Source organism: Cervus elaphus, chromosome 1 (assembly GCF_910594005.1).
Source record: "Cervus elaphus chromosome 1, mCerEla1.1, whole genome shotgun sequence".
Lineage (NCBI taxonomy): Eukaryota > Metazoa > Chordata > Mammalia > Artiodactyla > Cervidae > Cervus > Cervus elaphus.
In genome coordinates this window covers 44,616,282-44,639,203 of record NC_057815.1, presented here as the reverse complement: position 1 = coordinate 44,639,203, position 22,922 = coordinate 44,616,282, and the positions used below count along the sequence as shown (strand labels likewise).

Genomic DNA, 22,922 nt, shown 5'->3' with positions numbered 1-22,922 from the left:
CTCCTGCCATTTCTCCCAGTTTTATAACCCTATAATATTTTATCAAATTAGTCGTCCTAAAATCTTGCCATAATCACATCACTCAAAAAATCTGTAATATATACTTAATGATCCAGTTACATGTAAATTAGCTTCATTGTTGAGACTCTTCAAAATCAATAGTCTTACTTTTTCAAACTCATCTCCTATCATATAAATCTTTAACAGGCACCAGCCAAACAAAAATCCTGGCTATTTCTCCCCAATACTTGATGCCTTCTTGGCTCTTTACCTTTGTTTATCCTACTCTCTACCTGGGTTGCCTTCCTCCCCCTGACCTCCGCTGCCACCACTTGGAATGTTAACTGTTCTTCAAAGCTCATTTCAAATAACAACTTTCCATAAAGTCCTTCCTTATTACAACTGGATGTGCTTTCTCCCTCCTCTGAGACCTCACAGAACTTAATATTTTCTTTCTAATAATGTCAACATTTTGCCTTTGTAGTATAATTACCTGCATACCCTTGATTCAATCTCAAACAACAAAGGTTTATTAAGTATCTAGCACTATATGCCAAGCAATATTGCAGACTCTGGGGAAACACAATAAACAAAAAAAACCCTTTCCTCTTAGAGTATATATTCTAAGAAGACAAAGGACCTTGACCACAGATATTTTAATTATATTTTTGTGGGAGGTACCCTGTTTTGTAGATGGTAAGTGTTAAATATTCGAAGTAAATCTGCCATCCCAATATTGTGCAATCATTTCAATCATTATATAATTTTTTATCAGCAGCAAATTATTTTCTACCGTCTTAAATTTTATCAAGTCAACACTTTGAAACTCTTAACATAAAGCAAAGGCATTATTCATTATATAACTGGACATTTACAGAGACATTTTCCCACTCTTACCCCCATGAGCACAGGACTAGTAATTCTCTCCATATTCCCAGATGCTCCAGGTGAATGAGGGGATGTCGTGATGGGAGACATATGTCCAATGACTGATGGTTCTACTTCAGAATCAGCGAGTGGAATCTGGGGCGACCCAGGTGGGCGTCCCTGAACAGTGAGAGCTACATAGGAACCAGCTTCGGGGAGAGATATGGTAGAAAGGGGAGGAAACGGAAAGTAACATTGTCAAAAAAATTTTATACCATTTTACTACTTAATCTTTGATAGTTCTAAAAGATCTAGTTATGTGAGAAAGTTTCATCATCTGCTGGCTAATCATTTCTCCACAGAAAAAGAATCCAATCTGTCATTTTTCTTTTATGACTCCCCTACAAATCTAAAAGAACAATGCGATTTTTAGATAACAAATTATTACTCGTAAGATCAGATATTACTTAAAAGCAAGTAAGATTTATAACCGCAATAATTTTTAAAATTTAGATATGAATGACTTATTATCAACCACCTACTAATGGCTATGTTCAATTTCTCAAATGGAAATTTAAAAAATCACCATATTAAGATGATACTAATTAGGCAAGGCTTTAACTAACTCTGTAATGATGCCATTTTAAATTAACTTTAAAAAATGAGTGTGATCAAAAAAAATCCCACAAAAAAAAAGGAAAAAAAGCCACAACAAATAAGTAGTTAAGTTTCAATTTTTAAAATTTGGAGGAAAAGACAAATTGAGTAGGTATTTTACAGGGGAAAAAACTATAGAAAGCAAAGTTACCCATAACCAGAGACTCAACAACAGATATTCATTATTTATCTAGAATCAAAAATAACACTTTCCAAATAAATAACTTTTCTAGGTAACTGATCTTTAATGACAAAATGTTTCTCTTATACTTTAAATTGTATTTCATAGTGTTTCTTTTCACTTACTCTTTCAAGAAACTCAATGGCAATTATTTCAGGTTCTAAAAACTTGGTTTTTTTTTTTACACTTAATCATTAATGCTGTGATACTGGGGAGACTTTAAGTATATACACTTTTAAAGTTTTTCAATCAAAAACACTCTGTGACTGTCACAAAGTCATCTGATGTATCTTATTGGCTTATCCATGTTTGTCTTTCAAAGCATCCTGATTCTTCCCTTTCCTTCTTTAGATATTTTTAAACTGGTTTGACTTGAAATCACTTTTATCATGTCCAGAATCTGGATTGAAGAGTAGGACATGAGGGAACTCTACTATAAGTATAGTACACAGGGATTAGGCATTTCAAATTTATATCTGTTTTCAATACTTAGACTGTTTTATGCTTATTTTGAGTTTTCAGCTAGGCTCTTGTTATTGGATAAGTAATATAATGCTATAGTCTGAAGATTTAAGTAAAATTGATATTGGAACACAGTTACCAGGCATATATTTATTATCACAAACCATATTTACATAGTACATAAAAATTTACAATATAGTAAATTTATATTTATGTACATCTTTATTTAGTACATAAATATGTACTAAATACTATAAACAAATATGCACTAAATATATAAATATATTATATATAAATATAAATAAATATATTTATTTAGTGCATATTTATATTGTACATAAAAAAAGTCATAGTCTCATTAACTAAGTAACCAAATTTATTCAAGAATGAGGATCTAATTCTCATCTTCCCATTTCTTTTTAAAATGTACTAAAGTTTAACACTAAGAACAAAGCGACAGATTTACAGCACTAATACTCTGATGAAAAGGTAAAGGAGTTCTCAGGTTACTTTATCTAAGCAGTAATAAGGCCAAGAAAGATTCCAGTTTATTCAATTTATTTTAAAGATGTCCACTTACTGAAAAGAAGTAATATTAAACAAGAAGTAGTGTTTCTGCTTGGCCATAAACACCTATCTCTTAACTGTAGTCTACTATCCTGTGGAATAGTCTGATACAAAAGATTATAAATTCTTAACCCTGGGGATTTCCAAGAGAAGATCTCTCCCCTGGATTATTTAATCATTTACTTATCTGAGGGAATATGATTATGTTACTTGAAGTTCCATTTCAGTTCATCCAGCCATTGTGTCTGATTTTTTTTTTGTTTGTTTGTGTCTGATTTTTTAACCTGTTCTCTTTCAGATCAACTCATCCATTTCTTTCAAATGTTTTCAATATAACCAAGAATGACAAGGACATTATAATCAACCATATATGTGAAGCGGACTAAAGATGAAGTGAAAAAAAGTGAAAGTGTTAGTCACTCAGTCATGTCCGACTCTTTGTGACCCCATGGACTCCGTAGCCCGCCAGGCTCCTCTGTCCACAGCAATTCTCCAAGCAAGAAGACTGGAGTGGGTAGCTATTTCCTTCTCCAGGACAGCTTTCCAACTGAGGGACCAGACCTGGGTCTCCTGTATTGCAGGTGGACAGCTTTTCAACTGAGGGACCAGACCTGGGTCTCCTGTATTGCAGGTGGATTCTTTTCTCTCTGAGCCACCAGGGACTAAAGATGGTTATTAGTAAGTTAAGAATTTTCACCTCAGACTTTAAAATAGGGTCAGTAAACTCCATCCAAGGGACTAAATTCAACCCACAGATTATTCTGGCAAATAAAGTTTTACTGAAACACAGCCACGTCCATTCACTGATGTATTGTCTATGCCTGCTTTTACACTATAATGAGAGTCAAGTGGCAAACAATCTGGCCCACAAAGCCTAAAAAATTTACTATCTGGCCTGTTGCAGAGAATGTTTGCTGATCTTTGCTTTAAGGGTTTCAGAAACAAAACTGTGAATAACATTCACCTACATTTGATTAACTTCACCACTTCCAAATGGTTTGAATGAGTCACCAGCGTTCCGTTCACCTATAAAAAAATGAAAATAGTGTGTGTCAGATACATTCTAATTGATACAATGGATAAACTGATTTTAGGAATTGTTATACACAATACAACCAATTATAATATAGTAAACAGGGCTATATTAAAACGTGTATATTTCTCTGCTGCTGCTAAGTCGCTTCAGTCGTGTCCGACTCTGTGCGACCCCATAGACGGCAGCCCACCGGGATCCTCCATCCCTGGGATTCTTCAGGCAAGAATGCTGGAGTGGGTTGCCATTTCCTTCTTCAATTTATTTCTCTAGCCCTCAGTTTATGCATATTTAGATTGCTTACAAGTTTTCAACATGATAAAGCTTAAGTAAATTTTCCTATATACATATCACTTCACATTTGAACACCATTTCCAAAGATAAGTTCCTAAAAATAAAACTGTGGTCCAAGTTTATATACTTTCTAAAAATATGTAACTTTTGATACACATTCACCAATTTCCATCCAAATAGGTTTTACCTAATTTATAAGAGTAGCCATGGTACAAGTCCCAAACTATATCAAATGTGTATTAGCAGTTTTTAAAATTTCTGACAAGCAAATATATTTTAACCTATCATTTAATTTCTATCTCTTTACTATCAGTGAGATTGGACATACCCCATTGATATATTATTTATTTCAATTACTCTGGGGAATTGCCTGATAAAATTCTTTGCCCATCTTTCTATTAGACTATTTATTCTCTTGTCAGTAATTTAAAAGTGTTCTTTATAGTATAGTAGATTCTATAATATGTTTCAAATATTTATTTCCAGATAGTTCTTTGCAAATATGTTCATGGTGTCTTTTCCTGTATGGTAATTTGATTTTAAGTAATCACATTAGTCAGTTGCCTAATAATCAGTGACTAATCCATACTTACTCTACTGATCAAAACTCAAGGCCTGTTTCTGGACTCTCTATTGTGTTCCACAGACAGATCCATATTTATACTACAGTCACTTGCTTCGAATTAATCTACACCATCTCACCTCCCATTTACCTCTTCCCATAATACCTTTGCAAAATTTCTTTAGAAGAAATAATCATTTGGAAGTTTGACAAGGAATGGCACACCTCCCAAATTTATTAATAAATTATGAGAATTTCTTGCTAAGAGATTAATTTGGAGAAATAAGATCTTTACAACAGTGAGCTACTCTCCTGACAAGGACACACATGACTCTATTTATTCAAAACTTTTATTATGCTTTTCAGTAAAGGGTAGCATTAATATTAAGATAAATGAAATAAATTTTTATTGTCAATAAATCCATCACCTATAACGTGCAGCTTTTAATAAAAATTCAAGCTAAAAAATTAAAATATGGCTAGTATATGCTGCTTTATATTTCTATCACAAATTTCATAAGTCTTTTCCTTACCTTGATGATTCGATCACCTGTCTGTACTCCAGCCCGCATGGCTGCTCCATCTATAATAGAAATTAATTCTTAAAATGCAATTCATTTACATTCACTGACAATCTTCTCAAAAGAGAAGCATGGAACAAAATGGTTAAAAACATGGATTGTAAGGTCAGACAGACAAGGTCCAAATTCTGCTTCTGTCACTCACTAGCTGGGTAATCATGGTCACATTTTATGTTTTTTTTTTTTCCCCCCACTCTAAGCCTCAATATCCCCTGTAAAATGGAGATTAAAAAGTACCAAAGTACCCCCCTCAAATTACAGCAACTAACATAAAGGAAGTATTCAATATATGGTAATATTGCAGTAGTATAAGATATTATAGTGATTTGAGGGGAAAAGATGGATATTTTTGAGTCTACGACCATTTCTTTAATCTACCACTACCTAAATATCTCTGGTACCATGAAGAAAAAAAATTAACACAAACTTCCAAAACATATAAGAACTTTTTTCTTTCCATAAAATATAAAAGGAAATCAACTGGGATAAATTCATGCCTATAACTAACACTAAAGACAAATCTAGTACAGTAAGGCCATATGACCTATAATGTACGTGATTATTTTATTCTAAGCAATAGACATTTTTTAAGCTTTTCTATTCTTACTCTGCTTGCTCCCAGTGACAAGACTGTTTTTTAAAAATGCCTTGCCTTCTTTGACAGACTGTACGAACACTGGATTGTCTCCACTGACCGTCAGCCCAAATCCATTGTCATCCTTCTGGATGATCACACAACGCTGAACAAGACCTGCATAAGAACCACAGGGTAAAGAGAGAAGGAAAGAGAAAACAGAGAAAAAAAATTCAATAATCATATTAGTAGTAATGAACTGTATTCCACCTGGAGAAACACAAGGTAGCACATGAAACCCATGTGAAAAATAAAGAGCACTAATCCCATAAGCAAAACAAACACAAGAATATCACAGAGTCATATATATTGGTTTCTCAAAGGAAAGGTAGAGTAGAATTGCTCCAGGATTAAAAATAGCTAAGGCGAACTGGAAAAGGTAAAGTATTAGAGAGAAGACAGATGGAAGCCCATTCAAGTCTATGCAATTTATTTGTAATATAAAATTCTACCCCCACTTCCTTGTGTTTTTAAGTGCTCTAAATGGTATTTAAACCCAAGACAATCGAACATTCTGGGACATTAGGCTAGGAGCAGCCCATGGTAAACTCTATAGAGAAGTTCATTATTACTATCAAAAAAACATATTGAGAAAAGCAGACTATTAAAAAGAAAGGAATGCTTAGAGAGCACCTGTGGCTCTTCTGAAAAGTCCAAAGCAAAGAAACACTTTGGCGTACAGAAATAATAAAAAGAAAAGACAGTAGAAAAGATAAAAGAACTTGTGAGCTTCACCAGCTCTTTGATTTCCTTCATATACTTACCTGATTGCTACAGAGAATTTGTTTTCCTTCCAGTTAAACAGCAAACAAAAATTGTCAACGTAAGGTGAGAGAAAGAAGACCACAACCAAAGAACAGGGATAAACCAGAACCCTGGTTAGTGCCCAGGGCTGTTTCTATCAAAGAGCAGGACTGGGAGATCCCACACTCTGTGTTAGCCAAAGGTTTCATATATGCTTCCAGCTTTACAGGGTCTAAATGCCTCACCAAAAATGAATGTATAAAAACAATATATAGAAATAACACATGTATAATGATGACTGGCAAATAAAAACTCCTTCAAAATTAAGATTTTTATACAAAGAGGCATCATCTTTTAAATGAGTGTGATGTAAAAAACAAAGAAAGTGCTGAAGGCTGCACGTTAATGAATATACATGCATATTTCTTGCTATTAATGAAATGACAGAAGTACCAGCTTCCCTGGTGGCTCAGATGGTAAAGAAAGTGCCTGCGATGAGGAAGCGCTGGGTTCGATCCCTGGGTTGGGAAGATCCCCTGGAGGAGGGCGTGGCAGTCCACTCCAGTGTTCCTGCCTGGAGAATCCCCTTGGATAGAGGAGCCTGGTGGGCTACAGTCCATGGGGTTGCAGAGTCGGACACGACTGAGTGACTAAGACAGCACACAGGAGCCTGTTACAGATGACAAACTAGAATAACTGCATCCCTGAATGGAAAAGAGGAACCTTGAACCTTAATTTATTAACTTACAACAAACCACGAACCTTAAGATAAAAGCTAAAACTTTTCATGAGAACACATAGGAACAAATCTTCAAGAACTTAGGACAGGCAGAGAGATCTTTTAGGATGCAAAATGCACCAATCATAAAGTAAAAACCCAGCAAATTGGATTCAAAATTTTAAATAGTTGCTTTCCTAAAGACACTAATAAGAAAATGAAAAGGCAAGCCACAGACTGGGAGAAAACATTTGTAATACAAATTACTGATAAAGCACTTGTATCCAGATTCTTATTTTTTTAAAAAGTAACTCTACAATCCAGTATTGGAAGACATATTTGAAAGGGACAAAAGATTTGAATAAACACATCACACACAAAGATGCACTGGTGGCCAATAAGCACATGAAAAGGTACTCAATATCTGCTGCCTTCAGGAAAATGCAAGTTAAAACACAATGAGACACCACCATATACTAGTTCAGTTCAGTTCTCAGTTGTGTCCAACTCTTTGCGACCCCGTGAACCGCAGTACCTCAGGCCTCCCTGTCCATCACCAACTCCCAGAGTCTACCCAAACCCATGTCCATTGAGTCAGTGATGCCATCCAACCATCTCATCCTCTGTCGTCCCCTTCTCCTCCTGCCCTCAATCTTTCCCAGCATCAGGGTCTTTTCAAATGAGTCAGCTCTTCACATCAGGTGGCCAAAGTTTTGGAGTTTCAGCTTCAACATCAGTCCTTCCAGTGAACACCCAGAACTGATTTCCTTTAGGATGGACTGGATGGATCTCCTTGCAGTCCAAGGGACTCTCAAGAGTCTTCTCCAACACCACAGTTCAAAAGCATCAATTCTTCGGCGCTCACCTTTCTTTATAGTCCAACTCTCACATCCATACATGACTACTGGAAAAACCATAGCCTTGACTAGACGGACCGTTGTTGACAAAGTTGTCTCTGCTTTTTAATATGCTATCTAGGTTGGTCATAACTTTCCTTCCAAGGGGAAAGGGTCTTTTAATTTCATGATTACAATCATCACCATCTGCACTGATTTTGGAGCCCCAAAAAATAAAGTCTGACACTGTTTCCACTGGTTCCCCATCTATTTGCCATGAAGTGATGGGACCGGATGCCATGATCTTAGTTTCCTGAATCTTGAGCTTTAAGCCAACTTTTTCACTCTCCTCTTCCACTTTCATCAAAAGGCTCTTTAGTTCTTCTGCACTTTCTGCCGTAAGGGTGGTGTCATCTGCATATCTGAGGGTATTGATTATTCTCCTGGCAATCTTGATTCTAGCTTGTGCTTTCTCCAGCCCAGAGTTTCTCATGATGTACTCTGCATGTAAGTTAAATAAGCAGGGTGACAATATACAGCCTTGATGTACTCCTTTTCCTATTTGGAACAGTCTGTTGTTCAATGTCCAGTTCTAAGTGTTGCCTCCTGACCTGCATATAGGTTTCTCAAGAGGCAGGTCAGGTGGTCTGGTATTCCCATCTCTTTCAAACTTTTCCACAGTTTGTTGTGATCCACACAGTCAAAGGCTTTGGCATAGTCAATAAAGCAGAAATAGATGTTTCTCTGGAACTCTCGTTTTTTCGATGATCCAGTGGATGTTGGCAATTTGATCTCTGGTTCCTCTGACTTTTCTAAAACCAGCTCGAACATCTGGAAGTTCACGGTTCACATATTGCTGAAGCCTGGCTTGGAGAATTTTGAGCATTACTTTACTAGCGTGTGGGATGAATACAATTGTGTGGTAGTTTGGGCATTCTTTGGCATTGCCTTTCTTTGGGATTGGAATGAAAACTGACATTTTCCAATCCTGTAGCCACTGCTGAGTTTTCCAAATTTGCTGACATATCGAGTGCAGCACTTTCACAGCATCATCTTTTAGGATTTGCCAATAGCTCAACTGGAATTCCATTACCTCCACTAGCTTTGTTCGTAGTGATGCTTCCTAAGGCCCACTTGACTTCACATTCCAGGATGTCTGGCTCTAGGTGAGTTTGAGTGATCACACCGTCATGATTATCTGGGTTGTGAGGATCTTTTTGGTATAGTTCTTCTGTGTATTCTTGCCATCTCTTCTTAATATCTTCTACTTCTGTTAGGTCCATACTATTTCTGTCCTTTATTGAGCCCATCTTTGCATGAAGATATCTCCCTTGGTATCTCTAATTTTCTTAAAGAGAACTCTAGTCTTTCCCATTCTACTGTTCTCCTCTATTTCTTTGCATTGATCACTGAGGAAGGCTTACTTATCTCTCCTTGCTATTCTTTGGAACTCTGCATTCAAATGGGAATATCTTTCCTTTTCACCTTTGCTTTTCACAGCTATTTGTAAGGCCTCCTCAGACAGCCATTTTGCTTTTATGCATTTCTTTTTCTTGGGGATGGTCTTGATTCCTGTCTCCTATACAATGTCACAAACCTCTGTCCATAGTTCATCAGGCACTCTGTCTATCAGATTTAGTCCCTTAAATCTACTTCTCACTTCCACTCTATAGTCATAAGGGATTTGATTTAGGTCATACCTGAATGGTCTAGTGGTTTTCCCCACTTTCTTCCATTTAAGTCTCAATTTGGCAATAAGCAGTTCATGATCTGAGCCACAGTCAGCTCCCGGTCTTGTTTTTGCTGACTGTATAGAGCTTCTCCATCTTTGGCTGAAAAGAATATAGTCAATCTGATTTTGGTGTTGACCATCTGGTGATGTCCATGTGTAGAGTCTTCTCTTGTGTTGTTGGAAGAGGGTGTTTGCTATGACCACTGTGTTCTCTTGGCAGAAATGTATTAACCTTTGTCCTGCTTCATTCTGTACTCCAAGGCCAAATTTTCCTGTTACTCCAGGTGTTTCTTGACTTCCTACTTTTGCATTCCAGTCCACTATAATGAAAAGGACATCTTTTTTGGGTGTTAGTTCTAGAATGTCTTGTTAAGTCTTCATAGGTCCGTTCAACTTCAGCTTCTTCAGTGTTACTGGTCGGGGCATAGACTTGGATTACTGTGATATTGAATGGTTTCCCTTGGAAACGAACAGAGATCATTCTGTCATTTTTGAGACTGCATCCAAGTACTGCATTTCAGACTCTTTTGTTGACTATGATGGCTACTCCATTTCTTCTAAGGGATTCCTGCCCACAGTAGTAGATATTAATGGTCATCTGAGTTAAATTCACCCATTCCAGTCCATCTTAGTTTGCTGATTCCTAGAATGTCGACATTCACTCTTGCCATCTCCTGTTTTACCACTTCCAATTTGCCTTGATTCATGGACCTAACATTCCAGGTTCCTATGTGATACTGCTCTTTATAGCATCAGACCTTGCTTCTATCACTAGTCACATCCACAACTGGGTGTTGTTTTTGCTTTGGCTCCATCCCTTCATTCTTTCTGGAGTTATTTCTCCACTGATCTCCAGTAGCATATTGGGCACCTACCGACCTGGGGAGTTCATCTTTCAGTGTCCTATCTTTTTGCCTTTTCATACTGTTCATGGGGTTCTCAAGGCAAGAATACTGAAGTGGTTTGCCATTCCCTTCTCCAGCGGACCACATTCTGTCAACTGTCCATTAACAGAAAAATAGATTAAAAAAAAAAAAAATAGTCTTATATCCATTACAATAAAATACTACTTAGTAAGGAAAAAAAGGAAGGAACTACTCACACATGCAACAAATATGGATCACGTTAAGCAAAAACATCACGTTAAGCAAAAAAGGAAGATACAAAAGACTATAAATATTACATGATTCCAATGTAGAACAAGCAAAGAAGTCAACTATAGTAACAAAAAGCAGATTAGTGGTTGCCTAGGGACAAAATGGGATGGAGAGGTAAGAATGACTGCAATGAGATATATGAAACAACTTTTTGGGTTGATGGAAATGTTGTATATCTTAATTAAGGTAATGGTTGTATGAATATTTATCTGTCAAGACTTACTGAATTGTATACTTAATATGAATTCATTGTACTTTATGTAAATTGGATCTCAAAGAAGTTAACTTTCAACTTTAAAAAAAATGAGACCTCAATTCTTGAGTCTACCAAGTACTAAACAATATTTGAATTCATAAATTCACCACTCTTCCAAAATAGGAAACTGTAATGTGGGCAGAGGAAAGATAACCCATCAGAATTTAACCATTTTTCTTTTGTTTAATGTTGCTTCCTTCAAGTAATTAGGAAAAATTCTAAATAGAATTGAGTATGAATACATAAAATCAGGGAAAAAGACATTCTTTCTTATAATTTCTAGTACACAATACAATAAATATAAGTATCAGAGAATGCTGTTTTACAGGAAATTTTAAAAATGCAAACCCAGCTTTAGAAACATAAAGTATCTGATGAGCTTCTTTACAGTCATTTGAAATATCAAAATAAATTAGATATTTTGAATTTTTGAATATCTGAAGTCAAGACAGTTGCAACACTGAATATGTATTTTTTCATGCTATAACTATCCCCTCCAGTTATCTCATCTCACTTCCAAAGGGCTGAAAATCAGTTGAGTTAGAGGATTCTAATATTGATGTTTGCTTGCTAAGCCACTGATCTTCTTAAGCAGACTCCCTTTCAGATTCCTGTAGAAAATCGAGTGCTTGTACACAATGAGAGGAGTAATGGAGGTTAAGAGTTTGCTATATTTGTGTATTTCACTTGAATATAATGAACCTAAAGTCTCTAGCTTAAAATACTAAGGGGTCATAAATGTGAGTTATTACTTTATTATGATTAGGGGTGAGCTGCCCTTGGATTTTCCTGCTCAGAAATATATTATTTATCTATGCCATCAATTAAAAATCATTTAAAAATACTTTTGTATGAACGAACTCATATTATTAATGTAAATAATACTTAGGAGAGTCAATCCTCATTTATGTCTTTGTCTGAATTTTGTTTTAATAGACCAGCGAATTACTTTGAGATTGGTTAGGGAATATGGAGATTTTACAGAGCTTCTTGTAATAACTTTAGAAGATGAGAGACAGTAAGAAGGCCTCAAGAAACAAATCATCTTCTCTCATAAAATTTTTCCTAAATATCAAGACTGGGTTAGGTGCCCCATTCTACCTACCACTGCACCCTCTGTTTACTCTTGGAGCATCTTTACCAGTCACAAGTGATTTGCATTTATCCTCTTATTAGATTACATACTTTTAAGAATTCAGGGGCGCTACCTTGTTTACAAACTTATCTCAGGACCTGGTGTATGTTCTGGAATAAAAGGAAATGTTTAAAATTGCTAATGAATTAATGAATATCAGAAGCACACAGGAGTCTAGCTGCTGCTGCTGCTAAGTCGTTTCAGTCGTGTCCGACTCTGTGCGACCCTATGGACAGCAGCCCACCAGGCTCCTCTGTCCACAGGATTCTCTAGGCAAGAATACTGGAGTGGGTTGCCATTTCCTTCTTCAACAGGAGTCTAGAGATGGATGGAAACTTAGGAAGGGAGGTGATCAGAGATAAAAAAAAAATACCAATACACAGTTAATTTTAGCAAATATACTTAGGGTCCTAATAGACTGCTAAGTATTGAAAAAAATATATTAGGGTTACTTCAGAATACTGAAAACCTGTATTCTCCAATTCAAAATTGTTCAGTGTGATAACTTTGATTTCCCCTTTGATTCTACATTAAAAGGAATAGATAAAGGGCAAAGAAGAAAAAGCAATGTGCACATCATATTCATCTCTTTCTTCTCCTTAACACCATTATACTGTCCACTTATTATTAAGTTCATCTACCAGTCTGAAATTCTGACATACTTGAACATCTAAGAATTACTAGGCCACCAAAGCCAAAAAGAAAACACACGTACATAGCCAATTCAGGATCTATGGAATTCAAATGATTGAAATGTTCTACTTATTGTAGACTAGGTGATTTAACCCACCACAGAGGATAAATTCCACTAAGTACTAAACAGTATTTGAATTCACAAATTCACCACTCTTACAAAATAGGAAGCCACAGTACTGACATCACCAGTACTAACTTGTCGTATTTTTGAAATGTCCTTTTTGACAAAAAGCATTTACTTTTTCGGGCAAATTTGTATTAAGCATCTACTAGTTATTTAGCACTGTAATCAGTAGGTGTTATGAGCAATACAAAACTATTAGGAGTCTTTGCTCTCAAAGAACTTAAAATCTTGGTGGGGAAGGATAATGAAGAAACAAATAGGGCAGCAATGGCAATGTCTAACAATATAATAAAATAACAGGCCCAATATGTTATTAAAGAAGGGCGAGATTTAAAAAATGGACTCCTAATTACAGAATGTCTATTTCCAAATTTTCTTAACTAAAAAAAAAAAAACCTTTGACCATGTTAACTTTTTCTGGTTGTTACAAACATATATTGCCCATGGTTTGTTTGCTGGTTTATTTGTCTAATTCCCTTATTCTCTGGTATAAACATTATTAATTATAATCACCATACAAATGTGTTTATCTCTGAATACAAGTTTTTATAAGGTCACAAAATGACTTTAATATGAACCGTAACCAAGTACTTTGTATGAAGACAGGCAGAGAGAGTGTTCAACAAGTAAGGTAATGATGTATGGCAAAAACCATTACAATATTGTAAAGTAATTAGCCTCCAACTAATAAAAATAAATGGAAAAATAAATTTAAAAAAAGAAAAAAAAATTTGAGATTTAGTCACAGGAATATTTCTTTACTCTGTCTTTAGTGCCATATGAAGATTTTTTTTCGCATAACTATTTATAACTGCATATGGAGTGCTGGTAATCAAGTGCACATCTCTATTATCATACTTACAAAAAAGGATTTCTTCTGTACCAGACTGTGAACTTCTAGAAAGCAGGTATAGTCTCCTATTACCTTTTAATCTATCCCTTATCATAGTACCTTGCGTATAATCAGTGCTCAATGAATATTTGCTAATTTGAACTTATTTTATAAATATATCATACTCAAGTCATTTTTCAAGAAAAAGTAAAATCATATCCCTGAAAACTATGTGAAGTGAGGAAATACTTCTATACAGACACCAACCTTCTGCCCTGTCTAAATTCTAACTAACCTGATTCTCTATCTACCCTAAAATAACTCTAGTTACAAATAAGTGTTTCCTTTTTTCTGGTCTTTTAAGGAATATGGTATTTCACCTGGAAGCTGATAATAAATGTCATGCTTCATATTATCAGTGAAGTAAAAGTAGACAGTCTATCAAATTTATGTAAATATTATCCTTTCCTAATTTTTTCCCCTTTATAAACAAAAGACATGTTTTCCTGTTAAAATATTGTGGCTTTTTTTTAATCCTTTTTTACTGAAGTACCATTAAGTTACAAATTCTGTTAATTTCAGGCATACAGCATAGTTAAACAGTGTTTTTGCAGATTATATTCCATTACAGGTTATTATAAGATAATCAGTATACTTCCCTATGCTATAGAGTATATCCTTGTTTATCTATTTTATATATAGTACTTTGTATGTATTAATTCCATACCTCAAATCTGTACTTCCTCCCTTCCCTCTTTCCTTTGGTAACCAAAAGCTTGTTTTCTGTATCTGTGACTCTGTTTCACATATACATTCATCTGTATTGTTTTTAGATTCCACATATAAGTTATATCACATGGTCTTTGTCTTATTTCACTAGGCATAATGCTCTCTAGGTCTATCCATGTGGCTACAAATGGCATTATTTCATTTTTTATGGCTGAGTAATATTCCTTGATGTGTGTTATGATGTCCCTCTTTGTATACATACTTAAGATATTCTTTTTTAAAAATTGAAATATAGTTGATGGCTCAGTGGTAAAGAACCTGCCTGACAATGGAGGTTCCCTGGGTTGGGAAGATTCCCTGGAGAAGGGAATGGCAACTGACTCCAGTATTCTTGCCTGAGAAACCCCACTGACAGGGCCTGGTGGGCTATATATAGTCCATGGGGGTCCCAAAGAGTCGGACATGGCTTAGCAACTGAGCACAAGCATTATTTATAAACGTTGGTTCACAAAATTGTGTTAGCTTCAGGTGTACAACTAAGTGATTCAGTTACATACATATTTATTTTTTCATATTATTTTCCATTATAGGTTATTACAAGATACTGAATGTAGTTCCTGTATTGGTACATCTTTTTAATCCAATCATTTGTTGGCAAGCACTTGAGTTGGTTCCACATCTGGGCTACTATAAACAGTGCTGCTATGAACACTGTGGTGCATTGTCTTTTCCAATTAGCATTTTTGTTTTTCCAGCTATATACCCAGCAGTGGAACTGTTGAATCATATGGCAGTTCTATTTTTAGTTTTTTAAGGAACTCAAACTGTCTTCCACAGTGCCTGTACCAATTTACATTTCCTCCAATGGTGTACAAGGGTTCCCTTTTCTCCACATCTTCTCTAACATCTGCTATTTATAGACTTTTTAATGGTCGTCATTCTGACAGGTATGAGGTAATACCTCATTGTGGTTTTGATTAGCATTTCTTAATAATTAGCAGTGATGAGCACTGTTTCACATGCCTGTTAGCCATCTACATATTTTCTTTGAAAAATGACTATTCAAGTCTTCTGCACATTTTTTGACTGGATTGTTTTTTCCTTGATATTAAATTGTAATGAGTGCTTTGTATATTTTGGATATTAACCCCTTGTTGTCACATCATTTGCAAATATTTTTTCCCATTCCACAGGTTGTCTTTTTGTTTTGTTGATGTCTTCCTTAGCTGTGCAAAAGCTTTTGAGTTTATTTAGGTCTCATTTGTTTATTTCTGCTCTTATTTCTTTTGCCTTAGGAGACTTATCCAAGAAAATTTTGCTACAATTTATGTCAAAGAGTATTCAATGCTCTCTTCTAGGGATTTTATGGTTTTGGGTCTTACATTTAGGTCTTTAAACCATTTTAAGTTTATTTTTGTATATGGTATGAAGGAATGTTATAGTTTCATTGTTTTACATATGGTCATACAGCTTTCCCAGCATCACTTGAAGAGATTATCTTTTCTCCATTGTTTATCTTGCCCACTTTGTTACAGATTAATTGACTGTAGATGTGTAGATTTATTTCTGGGCTCTCTATTCTGTGCCATTGATCTATGCATTTGTTTTTGTGCCAATACTATGCTGTCTTGATTACTACAGCCTTGTAGTTTGAAGTCTGGGAGGCTTATGCCTCCAGTTTGTTCTTTTGTCTCAGAATTGGTTTGGCATTTGAAGTCACTGGTAATTCCATATAAATTTTAGGATTACTTGTTCTAGTTCTGCAGAAAATGTCTTGTGTATTCTGATTGCACTTAACTCTGTTGATTGCTTTGAGTAGTATGACTATTTTAATAATATTAATTCTTCCAATCTAAGAGCCTGGAATATCTTTCTACTTCTTTCAATCAATTTGAATTTTCTTCATCACTGTTTTACAGTTTTTTAGAATACAGGTCTTTCACTTCTTTGCTTAGGTTTATTCCTAGTTATTTTATTGTTTTGATGTGATCTTAAATGGAACTGTATTTTTTACTTTCTCTTTCTGATACTTCATTATTAATGTATAGTAGAAATGCAACAGATTTCAGTATATTAATCTTATATCCTGTAATCTTCCTCAATTCATTGATTGGTTTTAGCAGCATTTAAGTGGAGAATTTAGGGTTCTCTCTATATAAAGTATCATGCCATATGCAAAGAGTGACAGTCTCACCTCTTCCCTACTAATTTATGTATCTTTTCTTTTTAAAAAAATTTTTTGTCAGACTGCTGTGGCTGGGACTTCCAATAGCATGTTAAACAGAAACAGTGAGAGTGAGCATCCTTGCCTTGTTTTTGAATTTAGCAGGAAGGCTTTCAATTTCTCACCATTGAGTTTTATTGTGTGTTTCTCTTAAGTGGCCTTTACTATGTTGAGACATATTCCCACTATATTCACTTTGAAAGGAGTTTTTTTTATCATGAATGGATGTTGCTTTTGGCAAATGTTTTTGCTGCATCTATTGAGACGATCATGTGATTTTTGTCTCTCCTTTTGTTAATGTGGTGTATCACATGGATTTGTGTACACTGAACCATTCCTGTGACCCTAGAATAAATACACCTTGATCATAATATATGATCCTGTTTGTGTATTGTTTAAGCTTTAATTTGTTTAAATATTTTGTATTTACATTCATTTATTTTGCATCTATATTCATCAAAGATGTTGGCATGTAATTTTTTATATAATGTCTTTGGTTTTTTTATCAGGGTAATGAAGGAGATGGGAATACCAGACCACCTGACCTGCCTCTTGAAAAACCTGTATGCAGGTCAGGAAGCAACAGTTAGAACTGGACATGGAACAGACTGGTTCCAAATCAGAAAAGGAGTATGTCAAGGCTGTATATTGTCACCCTACTTATCTAACTTATATGCTGAGTACATCATGAGAAACACTGGGCTGGAGGAAGCACAAGCTGGAATCAAGACTGCCAGGAAAAATATCAATAACCGCAGATATGCAGATGACACCACTCTTATGGTATAAAGTGCAGAAGAATTAAAGAGCCTCTTGGTGAAAGTGAAAGAGGTGAGTGAAAAAGTTGGCTTAAAGCTCAAGATTCAGGAAACTAAGATCATGGCATCCAGTCCCATCACTTCATGGCAAATAGATGGGGAACCAGTGGAAATAGTGGCTGACTTTATCTTCTGGGGCTCCAAAATAACTGCAGATGGTGATGACTGTAGCCATGAAATTAAAAGACGCTTACTACTTGGAAGGAAAGTTATGACCAACCTAGATAACATATTAAAAAGCAGAGACATTACTTTGTCAACAAAAGTCTGTCTAGTCAAGGCTATGGTTTTTCCAGTAGTCATGTATGGATGTGAGAGTTGGACTATAAAGAAAGGTGAGTGCCGAAGAATTGATGCTTTTGAACTGTGGTGTTAGAGAAGACTCTTGAGAGTCCCTTGGACTGCAAGGAGATCCATCCAGTCCATCCTAAAGGAAATCAGTTCTGGGTGTTCACTGGAAGGACTGATGTTGAAGCTGAAACTCCAAAACTTTGGCCACCTGATGTGAAGAGCTGACTCATTTGAAAAGACCCTGATGCTGGGAAAGATTGAGGGCAAAAGGACATGAGTTTGGGTACTCTGGGAGTTGGGGATGGACAGGGAGGCCTGGGGTGCTGCAGTTCATGGGGTCCCGAAGAGTTAGACATGACTGAGCGACTGAACTGAACTGAACTGTCCGGTTTTCCCAGCACCACCTATTGAAGAGGCTATCTTTGCCCCACTGTATATTCTTGCCTCCTTTGTCAAAAATAAGGTACCCATAGGTGCATGGTTTTACCTCTCTATCTTGTTCCACTGGTCTATGTTTCTGTTTTTGTGCCAGTACTATACTGTCTTGATGACTGTAGCTTTGTAGTATAGTCTGAAGTCAGGAAGGTTGATTCCTCCAGCTCCATTCTTCTTTCTCAAGACTGCTTTGGCTATTTGGGGTCTTTTATGTTTCCATACAAATTGTGAAATTTTTTGTTCAAATTCTGTGAAAAATGCCACTGGTAGTTTGATAGGGATTGCACTCAATCTGTAGATTCCATTAGGTAGTACAATCATTTTCACAATATTGATTCTTCCTACCTACATGGATTATCTCTCTATCTGTTAACATCATCTTTGATTTCTTTCATCAGTGTCTTTTAATTTTCCATATACAGGTCTTTTGTCTTCTTAGGTAGGTTTATTCCTAGGTATTTTATTCTTTGTGTTGCAATGGTGAATGGGATTGATTCCTTAATTTCTCTTTCTGATTTTTCATTGTTAGTCTGTAGGATGCAAGTGATTTCTGTGTATTGACCTTGTATCCTGTGACTTTGCTGAATTCACTGATTAGCTCTAGTAATTTTCTGATAGTTTCTTTAGGGTTTTCTATGTATAGTATCATGTCATCTGCAAACAGTGAGAGTTTTACTTCTTTATTTCCAATCTGGATTACTTTTCTTTTTTTTTTCTCTAATTGCAGTAGCTAGGACTTCCAAAACTATATAGAATAATAGTGGTGAAAGTGGACACCATTGTCTTGTTCCTATCTTAGCAGGAATGCTTTCAGTTTCTCACCACTGAGAATAATGTTTGCTGTGGGCTTATCATATATGGTCTTTACTATGTCTTTTTTTTTTTTTTTTTGTCTTTACTATGTTGAGGTAGCTTCCTTCCATGTCCATGTTTTGAAGCGTTTTTATCATAAATGGGTGCTGAATTTTGTCAAAGGCTTTTCTTTTTCTGTATCTATTGAGATAATCATATGGTTTTTATCTTTCAATTTGTTAAGGTGTGTATGGTGTATCACACTGATTGATTTGCATGTACTGAAGAATACTTGCCTCCCTGGAATAAATCTGACTTGATGATGGTGTATGAGCTTTTTAATGTGTTGTTGAATTCTGTTTGCTAGAATTTTGTTGAGGATTTTTGCATCTATGTTCATCAGTGATATTGGCCTGTAATTTACTTTTTTTGTGTTGTCTTTGCCTGGTTTGGGGGTTTCTCTGGTGGCTTAGCTGATAAAGAATCCACCTGTAATGTGGGAGACTTGGGTTTGACCCCTGGGTTGGGAAGATCCCCTGGAGAAGGAAACAACTACCCACTCCAGTATTCTGGCCTGGAGAATTCCATGGACTGTCCATGGGGTCCACGGGGTCACAAAGAGTCAGACACGACTGAGCATCTTTTACTTTGCCTGGTTTTGGTATCAGGGTGATTGTGGCCTCGCAGAAAGAGTTTGGAAGTGTTCTTTCATCTGCAATTTTTTAAAGGGTTTCAGAAAAATAGGCATTAGATCTTCTCTAAATGTCTGATAGAATTCCCCTGTGAAGCCATCTGGCCCCAGGGTTTTGTTTTTTTGGGGAGTTTTTTGATCACAGTTTCAATTTCAGTGTTTGCAATTGGGTTGTTCATAATTTCTATTTCTTCCTGGTTCAGTCCTGGGAGATTGAACTTTTCTAAGAATCTGTCCATTTCCTCTAGGTTGTCCCTTTTATTAGCATATAGTTGCTCACAATATTCTCTTATGATCCTTTGTGTTTCTGTGATGTCTGTTGTAACTTGTTTTTCATTTCTAATTCTGTTGATCTGACTTTTCTCCCTTTTTTTCTTGATGTGTCTGGCTAATGGTTTGTCAATTTTGTTCATCTTCTCAAAGAACCAGGTTTTAGTTTTGTTGATCTCTGGTAACGTTTCATTTCTTTTTCATTTATTTCTGCTCTGATATTTAGGATTTCTTTCCTTCTGCTGACTTTGGGGCTTTTTTCTGTTGTTCTTTTTTTAGCTGCTTTAGATATAGAATTAGGTTGTCTCTTCGATGTTTTCTTGTTTCCTAAGGTGTGGTTGTGTTGCTATGAACTTCCCTCTTAGAACTGCTTCTGCTGAGCCCATAGGTTTTGGGTCACTGTGTTTTCATTGTCATTTGTTTCTAGGAATCTTTTGATTTCCCTTATTTCTTCAGTAACCTCTTTGTTATTTAATAATGTATCATTTAATCTCCATGAGTTTCTGTTTTTTGCTGTTTTTTTTTTTTTTCCTGTAGTTAATATCTAGTCTCACAGTGTTATGGTCAGAGAAGATACCTGATATGATTTCAATGTTCTTAAATTTACTGAGACTTGATCTGTGACCCAAGATGTGGTCTATCCTGGAGAATGTCCCATATGCACTTGAGAAAAAAGTGTATTCTTCTGCATTTGGATGGAAAGTCCTGAAGGTATCAATTAGGTCCATTTGGTCTAATGTTTCATTTAAGGTTTGTGTTTCCTTATTGATTCTCTGTCTTGATGATCTGTCCATTGGTGTAAGTGGGGTGTCAAAGTCCCCTACTATTATTGTCAATTTCCCCTCTTATGCCTGTTAGTGTTTGCCGTATGTATCGACATGCTCCTATGTTGGGTGCATAAATATTTACAATTCTTATGTCTTTTTCTTGGATTAATCCCATGATCATTATGTAGTATCCTTCTTTGTCTCATAATATTCTTTATTTTTTCTTTTTCTAATGTTTCTTTTTTTTTTTGTCATACATTGATATGAATCAGCCATAGATTTACACGTATTCCCCATATTCTTTAAAGTCTATTTTGTCTGAAATAAGGATTGCCACTTCGGATTTCTTTTGGTTTCCATTCACATGGAATATCTTTTTCCATCCTTTTGCTTTCAGTCTGTATGTGTCTCTAGGTCTGAAATGGGTCTCTTGTAGGCAGCATATATATGGGTCTTATTTTTGTATCCATTCAGTCAGTCTGTATCTTTTGGTTGGTGCATTAATCCATTTACATTTAAGGTGATTAGCGATTAAGGTGATTATGTTCCTACTGGAATTTTCTTGATTGTTTTGGGTTTGTTTCTGTAGGTCTTTACTTTCTTGTGTGTTTACTGGCTATATAAGTCCCTTCAGTATTTGTTGCAAGATTAGTTTGGTGGTGCTAAATTCTCTTAACCTCTACTTGTCTGTAAAACTTTTGATTTCTCCATCCATTTTGAATGAGATCTTTGCCAAGTATAGTAACCTTGGTTGTAGATTTTTCCCTTTCAGTACTTTAAATATATCTTGCCATTCCCTTCTGGCCTGCAGGGTTTCTGCTAAAAGATCTGCTGTTAAACATATGGGTTTTCCCTTGTATGTTACTTGTTGCTTTTCCTTTGCTGCTTTTAATATTCTCTTTGTGCTTAATCTCTGTTAGCTTGATGTGTCTCAATGTGTTTCTCTTTGGGTTTCTCCTGTAAGGGACTCTCTGTGCTTCTTGGACTTGATCTAATTCTTCAAAAATTTTCTCAGTGCCTTTCTTTTTTCCTTCTTCCTCTGGGATCCCTATAACTTGAGTGCTGGTGCGTTTAATATTGTCCCAAAGGTCTCTGAGACTATCCTCAATTCTTTTCATTCTTTTCCATCTATTTGGCTCTTCAGCAGTTATTTCCACCATTCTATCTTGCAGCTCACTTATCCATTCCTCTGCCTCAGTTACTCTATTGGTTCCTTCTAGAGTATTTTTCATTTCAGTAATTGTGTTACTCATTTCTGTTTGCTTTTTTTTTTCATTTATTTTTATTAGTTGGAGGCTAATTACTTTACAATATTGTAGCAGTTTTTGCCACACATTGACATGAATCAGCCATGGATTTACGTGTGTTCCCCATCCCGATCCCCCCTCCCACCTCCCTCCCCATCCCATCCCTCTGGGTCTTCCCAGTGCACCAGCCCTGAGCACTTGTCTCATGCGTCCAACCTGGGCTGGAGATCTGTTTCACCCTTGATAGTATACTTGTTTCAATGCTATACTCGCAGAACATCCCACCCTCGCCTTCTCCTACAGAGTCCCAAAGTCTGTTCTGTACATCTGTGTCTTTTTCTGTTTTGCATATAGGGTTATCGTTACATATGTCCTTGGTGATTGTATTAACGGTGTCAAATGTTTCTTCCATTTTCCCCATGTTATTTTCAAGTCTTCAGAGCATCTTTACTATCATTATTCTGAATTCTCTTTCAGGTAGACTGCTTATTTCCTCTTCATTTATTTGGTCTTTGAGCTTCTACCTTGTTCCTTCATTTGTGCTGTATTTCTGTCTTTTCATCATTTTTTCTAACTTGCTCCACTTGAGG

The 22,922-nt window shown here is 35.8% G+C and overlaps 1 protein-coding gene across 6 annotated transcripts in view; it reads right to left on the bottom strand.

Annotated features, from left to right (window-relative positions):
* The window catches only part of ARHGEF12 (Rho guanine nucleotide exchange factor 12), a 150,372-nt gene that overhangs the window by 53,830 nt on the left and 73,620 nt on the right, over positions 1–22,922 (bottom strand). For all 6 annotated transcript variants that reach the window (XM_043901225.1, XM_043901196.1, XM_043901206.1 and 3 more), the window contains 4 exons: positions 5,857–5,955; positions 5,157–5,206; positions 3,703–3,760; positions 898–1,076 (listed from right to left, as the gene is read on the bottom strand). In XM_043901225.1, the coding sequence (XP_043757160.1) occupies positions 898–1,076; positions 3,703–3,760; positions 5,157–5,206; positions 5,857–5,955 (386 nt within the window). The remainder of the gene's footprint in view (positions 1–897; positions 1,077–3,702; positions 3,761–5,156; positions 5,207–5,856; positions 5,956–22,922) is intronic.